This window comes from Neopelma chrysocephalum, unplaced genomic scaffold, assembly GCF_003984885.1.
Source record: "Neopelma chrysocephalum unplaced genomic scaffold, ASM398488v2 Primary Assembly neopelma1_22b, whole genome shotgun sequence".
NCBI lineage: Eukaryota > Metazoa > Chordata > Aves > Passeriformes > Pipridae > Neopelma > Neopelma chrysocephalum.
In genome coordinates, this window is record NW_020897690.1 from 17,266,106 (window position 1) to 17,279,734 (window position 13,629).

At 37.0% G+C, this 13,629-nt stretch overlaps 1 protein-coding gene across 1 annotated transcript in view; it reads left to right on the forward strand.

Annotated features, from left to right (window-relative positions):
• ADCY2 (adenylate cyclase 2) overlaps positions 1-13,629 on the forward strand; it is a 212,817-nt gene that overhangs the window by 130,646 nt on the left and 68,542 nt on the right. Inside the window, exons 5-7 of the mRNA XM_027681002.1 lie at positions 8,997-9,145; positions 10,424-10,535; positions 11,579-11,706. Of these exons, the coding sequence (XP_027536803.1) occupies positions 8,997-9,145; positions 10,424-10,535; positions 11,579-11,706 (389 nt within the window). The remainder of the gene's footprint in view (positions 1-8,996; positions 9,146-10,423; positions 10,536-11,578; positions 11,707-13,629) is intronic.

Genomic DNA, 13,629 nt, shown 5'->3' on the forward strand with positions numbered 1-13,629 from the left:
GTGTCTGCCTCACTTATTTTCTTCTTTTTTTTAAAAAACTGCAATTAGCAATGAGAGGTTTGTTTTTGTTTGCAGTAAATTAATTCAATTAAAATTGCCTGACTCTAGACTGTTTTGCTCACAACAGAGTCCCAAGCACATAGAGGTGCCTCTTTCCAGCCTGGAGCTAAGCACCTGGTGACTCTTAGTACAGAATCATAACCAGTACCCTTTTCTGGGTATATTCCAATTATGTGACCTCCTCTGGCAGCTCTAATTTTTCTCAGTTGCATTTTTAGGATTCTGATTTTCTCTGTGCATTGCACACACAGACTTAGTGCCTGTCCTCGTGTGATGGGTTTTCCCTAGGTGACAAGGCACTGGAAGGTCTGGTATTTACCATTCCTGTCCTTCTGTAAATAAGCCTGAGTTTCTGTCTGCGTACCTATATGCGTAAGTACTTCTGAAACCATAGAAAATCCTTTGGAAAATGTGCTGACAGCAACATGGAAAATGTTGTTCAGGAGTTTTAGAAAATGCAACCAGGCTAATTCTGAAAGCTTTAACCCTTGCTGTATTTTATACTAACTTTTGTTTTGTGGTTAGGCCTAGTAATGAGTGTTAAGGAATAGTTTAGCATATACCTGCCATACTGTAAGTTCTTGTTTGAGTTTTTTTTCCCTGATCAGGTTCCTCAAAATAAAGAGAATTGGTTTTCAAAACACTGGGGTTTTTTATTTATTTTCCAGAGGGACCAAAGTTTTTCATTTAAAATTTTTTGTCTTTAGTCGCTGGTGAATATAATCATTAAAGAGCAATTGGGAGATTTTTACAAGATACATATTCAGTGACTAAGCAGAAGAGAAACTTTAATTCCTGAGACAGAGATGTAATGCAAATCATTCTTGCTCTCTTTTATTTAGACCATTGTAAGGAAACAAAAGGTCTGCTTTATGAATGCAGTAACAGTGTATACTTTCCAGACATCTACCTGTTCTTTGATTTCTACCTAGTATGAGTCAGCTTCCTCTGTCTTCAAGGTTAGGAAGCAAGCTGTTGAATGAACAGCGATGCTTACTGCTGTTCAGAAAAGAGGTGTTAAAATATACAGCTTGCAACATTAAAATTTATCACTGTTTCACAAGAAGTAGGACAGATCCTTACTGTAGCTTCATTTTTCATTAATATACAGGTGAAATAAACTTCTGCAATTAAGTTCTGTTTGAATAAACTTTTATCTCTATTTAAATTGGCTGTTTTATGGGCCAAACCTATGTTTAGTTGCTTTTATTCTTGATTAATCTAATACAGAGATTGCTGTCTGGCCCTGCTTCTGACCTCTCTGTCTGACCCACTTTGAAGTGTTTATGAGCTCCTGACAGGCATAGCTGGGTGACCAATCCTTGGTTTTGATCCTTATTCTGTGGGGTGACCAACATTTGATCACACAAATGTGTGATATCTGTATAGTATCTAATAAAATATTGGAAAATCACCAGCAACACACAGAAAGAAATCCATTCTTGCATGCTTAGTTGGTATTTTGTAAGCAGATGGCTAGAACATCAGCAGGCAATGTCAGAGGTAAAAGCAACCAGTTTCGTGTTAACTAGAAGAGCATGGAGGAGTGATGCTGAAAATGTGCTTCAGACATAATCATCTAACTTAAGTGCAGTGCTGTGCCTTAGAAATTATTTTTGTTTTGCTTTGGATTTGATGCTTTTAACCACAAGGTTTTGCTCTAAACTAGGCAGCTGAACAGGAAACTTCAAGCAGTACTCTTGAATGTCTTCCCTGATGTCTCATGGATGGTTTGGAAGAAGGGAAATATGTGAAAAGAGAGATGAGTCTGGTTTTGTTCATTTCTATTGAAAAAATAGCATAAAATTCTTATCAAAATGTGAAGTGAGATGTACTGAAGTTAAAGGGTTTATTGTTTAAAAGAATGGTATTGAGCAATTTCCAGCAGTATAATACTTCACCATTATTAAAGGCTGATATAGTAACAAACATGTTAGTCTCATCAAACTGATTATTTCCAAAATTCTTCTTCTGTCTTTTCATCAGTTCTTGAAATATATAAAACTTAAAGCAAGAGTTAACAAGATCAGATGGAAACAAACCTTGAAGTTCTGTCAGTTAATTAAGCAGCTCTGGCTGTGTATGTCAGTATGCTCTGTTTACTCTATTGTTTTGCTGTTCGATGACTCGTCACTTGACCACCTGCAGGATAGGCACATATTCTGAAGGTGTAGTGAACATAATTTGCAAAATTAGTCATAAAAAGCTTGCATATGCAATCTATGCATAAACACTGAACACCCCCTAAGTTCTGTGAAGGAATTTGTCTTTGCCAAATGTGTGATGAGCCTATGAATTTAAATGAGCTTTCAGATCCCTACACTGAAAAATGCGGCAGCGAAGCAGTGCTGTGCTTCCAGGTAGCTTTAATGTTGTTTGGAGATGAAGGTGACCGGCTGGATGCTAGCTCTGCATTCACAGAGCTACTCAGCAGCAAATGAGCTGGGCACAACACTGTTTATTTAGCCTGAAAACCATTAAGTGTATTTCAGTCAAAAGCCTGCATTGGCTGTACTGTTCTTGCAAAGCAAGCAAGTCACACGACTGATGTTTTGCCATTGCAAAATTGTTCAAAGACAACTCACCCTTTCTGGAGGGATAGTTGGAGCTCAGGGACAGGTTGGGGAGGGCAGCCCCTCACCCACAGGCGGAGGCTCCCTGGCAGCACCGCGGGGGCAGATGCTTGTCTGGCCCCTCCCTGGGCTTCACCCTGGCCCTGGTCCAATCCCGCCACTTGGGTGAACATCTTTCATCACCATGGTCTGAGCTGGTGACCTGGGCCTTCAGCAGCCAGCATGAGTCTGCCCACTGGCAGCCTCCACTCAGGGCTCTCTTTCCTGTGGGAGCAGCTCCCAGACACCTGTGTCTTGTCTTCTGCAAGATAACAAGGGCATTTACATTCCATGGCTGAGGAAACAGTGAGGACTGAGAGGATGGTGCTTTCATTTCTCCTGTGTGTATTGATTTTCTGGTGTTGATATTCTGGCTTCTGGCATTACCAACCTTGAAATTTCACCAAAAGGGTCGTCAAAACAAAATATCTTACAGTGCTGTGCTTGGAGGTTTTAAAAAAAACTCAGTTCCCATGGGGAAAAAAAAAATCATGAATGAATGTTGTTAGCAATGAGGGGCCCTTTAGGAGAACAGACAAGAACAGATGAGAGTTCATAGTTCTGTCCTCAGGAGAGATGTTATCTGTGGCATAAAGTCTGTGCTAGCCACAACTGGAAGCAAAAGCAGCAATTAGATATGTAAAAAAAGGGTTCAATATGGTGAAAGTTGTGATATGTATGAGATTTCTAGATGTCAGGAAAAAATCCTTAAACTGTGTCTGGTTTTGTCGAGGCCAGTAGCAGCGTTTTGGAAGTATTCTAAGAAAAAAGTCATCGTAATGAAGGGGCTGCCACTAGACAAAAAAAGTATAAACAATCAGTATGAAATAAAAGATGCTTCTGCGATGGTTTTGCATTTGGAAAGAAATACAGTGATGTACTCAACAAATTGGTAGGAAATCAAGTCGTGTGAAAATGTTTTTCAGTTTTTAATGGGGAATAGGTTTGGGTTAAATAACTTTCCAAAATCAGAAGATTTCAGTAAGATGTTTGATGCAATGTGAACAGCGTAAAAGTACTGACACTCCCCATGAAAAGAGCACAGTCTAATGGATTTTGATTGAAGTAACTGGAAATTAACAGTGGAGATGTTCAATGAATTGGCATGTGTTTCATGTTCTGCAAGAACCACATCTCCTTGTTTATGCTATTATGTATTTTGTATTAATGATCTAGGAGGTATGTGAAGACATTCATAGACAATCATTTTTGCAGAAATCACAAATATTGGTCTGATGGTAAATACCGTAATATGGAATACTTTATAAATTATAGTAATCAAGAGAGTTTATAATAACTGTCTGAAGAGTCATAATTCTAGAAGCAAAGTGTATGGGCCAGAGCTAGAATATTTCAAGGCTGCAACTTTGAAAAATATTTTGGAGACAATAGGAGACATGAAACGGCAGACAGGGAACTCCAGTGATGTTACAACAGAAAGTTGTGCAGTGTAAATCATGGACATATTGAGGGGAATAAAGCAGGGGGGTAGGTATGTGCATGTCTTTGTTTACTGGAGAAAAATGTTAGGATTTGCGTCAAAAAAACTTTGAAAAATGTTTGAGGGTTGTTTAGGTTTTTGAGAAGAGAGTGTAGAAAATGCTTAAGAGTAGGAGACTTTTTGGAGCTCTTTACCTGATCAAAGTTATCTGTGTTTACAAGGAACAGAGTATGGACATTAATCTTGAGCCGAGAAAGGCATAACAGGGCCAAGACTTCAAAGTAAGAAATACACAACACATTTTAACAGTTTTTAGCAGTTTTTAACAGTTTTAACAGTTCAGCTAACTAACAACTAGAACAAACTGCAGAGGAGTTGATGAATTCTTCACCTCTTGATGTTTCTGTAATCAAAATTGAATACCTTTCTCGGTGTGTATGAATAAAATTGATTTATTGGTCTTAGCACAACTAATAAGATTGGTGGAGATTACTAACATAGGCTAAATTTAAGGGGATAATAGCATGTAATTTTTAAAAATCATCTCCCCTCCCAGTCAGGAATCCAAGTTAGCTTGAAGAAAAAGCAATTTACAACTATTTATCCTTGTAGGTGTATTTAAGAGAATGATCACGAGGTCTGGATAAACAGTACCATAATTTGATAAACAAATACCCTGTTGATCCCCATCTCTATCAGCTTCATAGCTGTTTCATCATTTTGTAATCAGGAGTCACGAGATTCCTTTCCTGTAGGTTATCTCTTTATACATTTCAAGGGCAGTTGAAAATTTAATTATATTTATTAATTATTTGTTATTTGTTTATTTGTTAACTTTGTTGTGAAGCGGAATGCATGTAAGGCTAATTGCTTCTTGAGCTCTTACTGCTGACTTACTGACCTGGTTTGTCAAACTTGCTAAATAGATGATTAAACATATGCCACAAGAATCTGAAAACAAAATCCAACCCACAGGAAATCAGATTTTATTATGATTCTATGATTCAGTGCCCTAAATGACATTGAAAGGAACAAAAATATCCCTACATGGGATTACAGGGACAAAAATATTCCTATAGTCCTTTACTGATCTACAAATATATAATTTTTCTGCAGGCTACTTGAACATCAGAAGAAGCTTAACAACAAAGATGGACATTTCTTCCAGTAAGACCAAAATTTAGACCTGCAGTTCCCTCCATAGAAAACAGAGAGAGAGAGAGAGAGAGAAAAGCTCCCTCAGGAATTCAGTATTAGATTCTGTGAATTACCTTGAAGGAGAGTTTCTCTCTACTGAGAGTAAGGCACTATAATTTTAATGTAATGAATTATATCATACTACTTTTATTTCTCCATGTCATTCTGTTGTCTATATTATTCAAGAGATCAGACTAGGTGGAAGAGTATTTGGCCTTTACTGTAGCATAATTCTAAGAATTTATGGATTTAAAGAGTTGCTAGTTGTGTGATCTTATACATGTGAGTGAATCAGTATTGGTAGTTTACATAACAAAACAGGAATAAGCAAATAAATAAACCGTTATTACCTCAAGCCAAGAAGAGTTTGATTTGTGAAACATGCACTTTAAAAAATGTCCTGTACCAAGCATTTGAGGATATTTTGTTTGTTTGCTGCATAGCAGCATCATGATACTATGCAAGATACTCAAACACAGTTGCCACCTTGCAGAATACAACAGACTCCTGTGTTCTTTAAATGAGCCATGCTAACTTACTCCAGCTAAACAAACAACTTGAGGTTATCAAGCTGTAGAGGAGTGCTGTATAACTGCGACTCACTGCTAAAGTCGTCTGTATGATTCAGGGAAAATTCTGACAAAGAAATCAACTTGAATGTGAGATTGAGAGAAGGGAACTCAACATATACCATGGAAAATCTTCAGTTGGAGAATCCAGGGAGGATGACTACTTGCTATCCTTCTACTGGGATCCAGAGGAAGAAGAGAGAAGTACTTAACCCTACAGTATTGAAAGGCGCTATAATGTTGTATTCAGTACAGATTGTGAGCTCTGTCTTTTCGCCCTAGGACTTAAAAGATCTCAGCTACAAGTGACTTGAGTGGTTGAGAGGAAAGCAATTGGTTTTGATGTTTCAATTATGTTCTTTTAAGCCACCAGTGATGACAAAACAGGAAGGAAGAGGTGTTCTTAAGTGCTTCGCATATCTTTGGATCTTTTAGCAGAACGAGAGGGAACAATGTATTTTTAAGCATTTTGCATTTGTCTAGCTGACTAGCCCAGCCACAGTCTTCATAAGAAGTTGAGATTCAACTTCTTTCACAATTGTTTTTTAGTGAAAGAAATGAAAATTAATAATACACATTATCACACAAGTGATAACTTCAGGATTGAAATGTGAGCACTTGCAGCCTGCATGACGGAGAGGGTGGCTGAAGGCTCTAGGTGCAAGCTGGGCATAGCAAAGTATTCTGCAGTGCTTCACCAATTGCAGTTCTCTAAAGCCACCTCTGGTTGCAACCTTCTCTTTTGTACAGTGGAAACAGAGGAAGAAAAACATACTTTGGAGGGAATTCTGGTGTGGTGAACAGTTTCACCAGGATGTTTAAGCAGACTAGAATAGTGGTCTGGTCTGGAGAGAAAAAGGAGGGGAAATATTCCATCTCTCCTGATGTCTCCTTTCTTTTTTCCCTTCTCTCATATGATTCTTTGGCTTGTAGTTGACTTTATGGTTCTTCCTATGAAAACTTTTTCTCTTGCTTTTTCTCTTGCTTCCTTGAAAACCTTTGCTGCTTTTTCCTATGACCTTTGTCCAGCCTTTCTGAGTTTCAAACACATAAGCAGTAACCTAACGTTGAGTGTCTGCATCACTGTGTGTCTGGAATCATAACAGTCATAGGAAGATTGTGAACTAGCTTGCATTTACTAACCGTGGTACAACAGGAGTATGGTAATGTCCAGTTGTAGCTCAAAGCATTCACCTCTTCATTAACTGTGTAGTAATAATTATTAACAAGTGCTGACCCATCCAGTACATCACAAAATAACAATTTTCTGTTAGATAAAGATCAAGTCGGAAGAATAAGCTTTCATTATGGAAAAAAAAAATCTGTTGTTTGTACAGATATTTTTTCTGTACTAGCAAAATACATCCACCAAGAACCACTGCAAATGAAATATTGCCACTGAACATAAGCAATGAAAATACATCGATCTCTTGGAAGTAAACTTGCTAAAATGCCTTAACATACTAAATAAAACTTTCATTTAAGAAACAAAGTCACTTTAACATTTTGATGAAAAGTCAATTGTATATGTCCTTGTCAGTTGCAATGTGTCAAATCTGAGATCCTAGCAGTAGGAAAATGGTACCTCTTATTTTATTCTTGCCTAATTAGTGAGGCTAGAAACAGGTATGCTTTACCTTGAAGGTTTATTTCATGAATCATCTTACTGTTTATGTGATATGCCTTAGTATGCAAAATAAAGAACAGTCCATACTTATGTGAATCAAAATTATTTTTAGATCTCATCAGAGTGGAAAAAAAAAAGAAAATTTTTAGTTCAATATTTACTTAGCGACAAAGCAAGATTCTGTCTTGATTCACTGAAATAAAGGTTTTTTACAAAGTATGTGTAGGATCAGTTTCACAGGGCATCATATAACTTAATGCTATGCTTACAAGTGCACAAATGCAATGAGGAATGTGAAATTTTCATTATATATGAGAGATAGATAGCTGAGGTAGCTGCAAATATTTGAAGAGTCTATAGCCCTGTATTGCCATGTTCTACTCAAGGTCATTAGACCTGAACAGAAGTAATTAGCCCAGGCAGAGAACTGGATTAATGGTTACATTTCTTCTGGTACCTTCATGAGTAGAATTGCAAACTCTGCAAAAATACACCTTGTGAAACAAAGAGAATGCATCATTCTGAGTAACACCTGCGGATCATGCACGTTTTGTGATCATCATTTCTTCTGGCTTAACTGTCTCTCTGTCTGACTCTGACAAGGGCTTTTTCAGATGCCTTCCCACTCCTCACTGGCTCAGGGTTCTAGTTTTTGTGCTTAGCCAGAATTAGTCTCTCTGCTCTACCTAGGAGAAAATGGGAAATTCTTTTTCAATTTCAAGATAGAATATGATCAAAGAAAGAAGGGTTTTTTTGCAGAGTTCTTGTTGATCTGCTTTCCAGAGAAATAGGACCTGAGCTTAAAGCTGTCACAGGTAAAATGGGCAAAATGAAAATGTACTGATGTAAGAGACCTTTGCAAAAGGAAGACCATAATACCAACAAATGATGAAAAACATGTAGGGTTTGGAGTTCTTTTAGTATTCAATTTACTTTTAAGTTAATATTTAAAAAAAATATTTTGTCAAATGCAATAATAAAGTAAGGGGACAGTACATATCAAAATGGTCTGCAAAATTTCAAGATTTGCAATATTCCATGTCTGTATTTTATCTTTTATTTTCAGTGTAACAACTGCTAAAATTATAGCTAAACATTTAAAATACATTAAAAAAAGAGATTTAGCCTATTCTTCCTGAATTAGACTGCATTTCCCTTAAAGTCCTTTGAACTGGCCTTGCAGCTCTTGTTTTATTTGCTGCATACTACTCAGATATTGAATAGATTACTGTACATAACTTCTTCTGATATTAAGTTTAGCTTAAGCTTTTTCTAACCTTGAAGAAGCTAGGTATTACTTGGAAGCATGTATATATTCCTGTCATATTCTTCAAGGAATTGATTAACTTTGGAGGCCATACCAGGTCTGAGTGCAAACCTCATCAGAATGTTCTATAGTATTGACAATAATGTGTGCCTTGCACAGTGTTGCTATCATACTAATTTTATTCTCCTTAAAGAAATTGTGGACATTTCATTTTAAACTTTAGGAGCGTCTTCTACTTTCTTTACTGCCTGCTCACATTGCCATGGAAATGAAAGCAGAGATCATTCAGAGGTTACAAGGTCCGAAGGCAGGTCAGCTGGAAAACACCAACAACTTCCACAATTTGTATGTCAAAAGGCACACCAACGTAAGGTATTGTACTGTAACAAAATGTATCAACAACATTCAGAAAAAAAATGAAAAGAAAGTGTTAAGGGAGCAATTAAGAAAGCAATTCTTTTAATATGATTTTCAACAATTTAATGTTTATTATCTGTTAATCTGATCAAACGCTGACAATTCCATGTTCCAGAAAGTCACAAAGGTGATGATAAAATGGAGTTGTTTAGAAAAAACCGCATGTTAACAGGCTCTTTTCATAATGTCTTTTTGGTCTGTTCAAGCTGGAGGAGACTGAGGGGAGACCTCACAGCAGTCTACTATTTCCTCCTGAGGGAAAGAGAAGGGGCAGACGCTGATTGACCAGTGACAGGACCCGAGGGAATGGCCTGAAGTTGTGTCAGGGGAGGTTTAGGTTAGATATTAGAAAAAGGTTCTTCACCCAGAGGGTGATTGGTCACTGGAACAGGCTCCCCAGGGAAGTGGTCACAGCACCAAGCCTGACAGAGTTCAAGAAGCGTTTGGATGATATCCTCAGGCACCTGGTGAGGCTCTTGGGGATGGTCCTGTGCAGGGCCAGGAGTTGGACTCGATCCTTGTGGGTCCCTTCCAACTCAGCAGATTCTGTGATTCTGTGATTTTTCAAGTTAAAGTACTAAATCTTGCTTTCATGTATACCAGTCAAAATTGTAATTCATGTCAGTTGTACTATTTTGATTTTGTATTTTTCTTAACTGGAATGATTTCCCAGGCTTTATATCATGTAAATAGAGGCAGCTGTATGACATATGTATTTTACACAGTACCTGAGATAAAAATATTCTGAAGGATCCAATTATTTATTAATTCTAAACTTTAGTAGTTAGAAAAAGTAACTCACCATTTATTTCAGACATTCTTTCTTCTTTACAATTTCTTTTGCGTGGCTTTTTGATTGGACAAGTTAGTTTGAATTACATTCTTAGATATTTTAATACACTAACAAATATAGGTACAGAATATCTATAAATACCTGTAAATATAGGTATACTATAAAGGTAATACTTGAGAAGATAATACCTATAAAGATCAATATAGGTATATATTACCTTTAATGCCTATATTACCATAGCACCTATTTAGTTAAATGTAGGTTTGCCTATAAATATAGTTGTATTTATTGCTCTTCATTTAGCAGTGGCTGTTTTGGGTACAGGCATACCCCTGTGAAGTCCAGAATGCTTATGCTCAGGTTTAGCTATTGTTTGATAAATCTGAGTCCTGCAAAAGGAAGCTGTGACTAAGATTCTGTTCAATTCTATTTCTGTCTAGCATCTTGTATGCTGATATTGTGGGATTCACTCGCTTGGCCAGTGACTGCTCCCCAGGGGAACTGGTGCACATGCTAAATGAGCTGTTTGGCAAGTTTGATCAGATTGCAAAGGTGGGTTTCTGTGTGCTGCAACTGTTAGTTTAAAAAAGTCAGTCATCTTTAAAACATTTTTTTCTTCTTGGGGTCTTCAAGCAGTATTTCTGAGACTTTGGCAGGAAGATTGGATTTGAAATATGAAGGAAAAAACTCTGGCTCTGGTCTGAGTGCATCAGTGTATTTCTATCAGTGTGACAGTCTGTGAAACTCAAGATAGCTCTCTCTAATAGGACCAATAGAGACAGCCTATGGAGACCAGTAAAGCTTAATGGCAGATGAATACTTCTTTCAATAGCTTTTTTACAATAACAAGGATTATGAAACTCAAGATAGAAAAGTGTTAGTTTTCTGATCTCTGGAAAAGCATTTAAGAGACTGGAGGAGAAGAGAGATAATATTGATCGAAGCAATTTTAATCACTGACCACAGCCTCTTGATTACTCAAGGAAAGAATAAAAAGCAAGTAGAAAATTTTCTTCTGTTGATTTAGGTGCCATTTTTAAAAAATTACATCAAACTTTATGTGTGAAGGTGAAATCAGAAACACCAGAGCATATAAAAATTTCCTGTGTTATTAGTTCAAAAACTTGACCAATATTGGTTTTAAAAACATAAAAACCTTTACATTAAAATATATTGAATTATAGAAATACTATTATGACTAGTAGTTTCTGGAAGTATTCCATAGTACATCTTCAGAGATGTAAATGTGGAAGGCTAGGTCTTTTCATTTCATATTTCAAACAAAGGGCTTTATTTTGATTGAGAATAGGATAGTTTGGCCCAGTTTTTTAATCTCAACTGTGAACAACTCTGCATATATATGTATTGCAGTGTATTTACTTCCCATTTGTGCCCCTTAAGGACCATAACAGATGGAGGGCTCATCCGTACAAAACCCTAGCAGCACTTCTGTTTTAGCAAGCCAAATCCTCTACTGAAACAAGACTAAGTAGAATGAATTTGCTAATATAATTTAAGTCAGAGTTTGTAACAGTAACCCTACATTTATGTATTTCAAGTTGAAAGTGACCATCTCACCTTGCTTTTTCCTCTAGGAAAATGAATGTATGAGAATTAAAATCTTAGGTGACTGCTATTACTGTGTTTCTGGACTACCTATATCTCTTCAAAATCATGCCAAGAATTGTGTGAAAATGGGACTGGACATGTGTGAAGCCATTAAGTAAGTGCCAAACTTATTGTTAAATATTCAACAATAAAAATCTTTCTTTTATCTGTATCTGTGCTACTGGTTGAAACATTCAGGCCTGCAGTATTTGGCGTGTTTCACTGCAAGGTCCAGTGTGGTTATCTTGAACTCGACCTCAACAAAAAAATGTTTTAAAATGTTGGGTTGTGCAAGACTATGTCATCACTACACCATAAAGATGATTAATGGACTGGCACAGTGCTCATATGAGGAAAGGCTGAAAGAACTGGTCCTGTTCAACCTGTAGGAGAGAAAGCCAAAGGGAAAAATCTCATCATTGTATTTAAGTTCCTGAAGTGAGAGCACAAAGAAAATGTAGCCAGGCTGTTCAGTGGTGCCCAGTGACAGTCCTAGAGGCAATGGGCACAAACTGAAACACAGGAGGTTTCCTCAGAACTTCGGGAAACACTTTTTTTTCATTGTGAGGGCCACTGAGCACTGGCATGGGTTGCCTAGGGAGGTTGTGGAGTTTCTAGCCTTGGAGATGCTCAAAATCCAACTGGTATGGCCCTAAGCAACCTGATTTATCTGGCTGTGGTTTAAACAGAAGGATGGACTAGACAATCTCTAGATGTCCCTTCTGAGCTCAACTATTCTGTAATTCTGTGATTATAAGATGGTAAATATCCCAGTAGACATCACCTAACACTTCGAAGCTTTGCTTTTTGCAGAGTCGTGATGCTGCCACCCACCTGTGAGTCAAACAGCTATGAGAAGCCAGAGCTCCTGGCTCCTCCTAAGTTTGGAAATCAGTGGTGGTCAGTAGCTGTTACCTGTCCACAATTAAGATACCTCACAGCCCTTAGCCTGTGAAGTGATATTGAGCATGTCCACCAAAGACATTTTTAATGGCTTAGAAATATCTGGACTGAGACCTATTTCCCATTTTGTTAGATAAGCAATTAAATATGTGTATCTTGCTAAACCCCACGTTTAGGTTTAATTTCACCTTCTCTGTATAGGTGAAGACTTCCTGAAACATTTGTTTCAGTCAACACATTGAGGTACTATAGAGAATTCTGTGCTTATCAACAGTATTTTGAATTTCTGGGTTACTCTGTATATCTCTTATTTTTTTTCCCATAAAAATTGTGCTTGTTCTGTCTTTGAAACAGAAAACAGAGCAAAGTATTTGTGAATCCTACTATGATTGCATTTGAAATAGCAGTTGTAACTTATTTCAAGTAACTCAAGTAATAACAGGAGGCTTGATATGCTTGTGAAAAAGAAATATGGTTGTATCTGATGGATTAACACTTGTAATACAGCTGAGGATACAGCTACTGGGACACTTGAAGAATCCTGTAGCTTATTATTGAAGAGTAGGTTGGAAACGGATTATAGACAACTGTAGCAGTTGTGGTGATGATGGAACTTCAAAGTCTTGCAAAAAGGCAGCTTTACTCCCTCTCAGCTCTACACCTGACTGTTATCAGAACTCTCAATGCAGAGTTGAAATAACTCTTGTAAGCTACCTGCCCTGTCTGAGTTCTACTACCACATTTCAGGGATGTCTGCACATCACACTGAAGGATCTTAAACCTGACTACACTGAAACTTCAGCTCAGTATTGTAGTTTATTTGTTAAGTGAGTGTCTTATTCTGTTAGCTGATTTAGAAAACATTTTGTGAAGAAAGAACAATTAAAAAGCCTTCCATGTCTTTTTTTTTCTTCTTTTTTTTAACTAGGGTCAGAAAATTATACTTAAAATAATTGTCTGTAATTCATACCTGAAGTTATTTTTAGGTTTTAGGGATTAAACTATTGTAAATGGTTACTTATAGCAGTTATAATTAGTGGCACAAATATGTTTTCTGTAGAAAAACTAAGTTTTCTTTGACTAAAATTACAGTATATCTAGGTGAGCTACACTTTGCAAAAGCATGTATCATGTG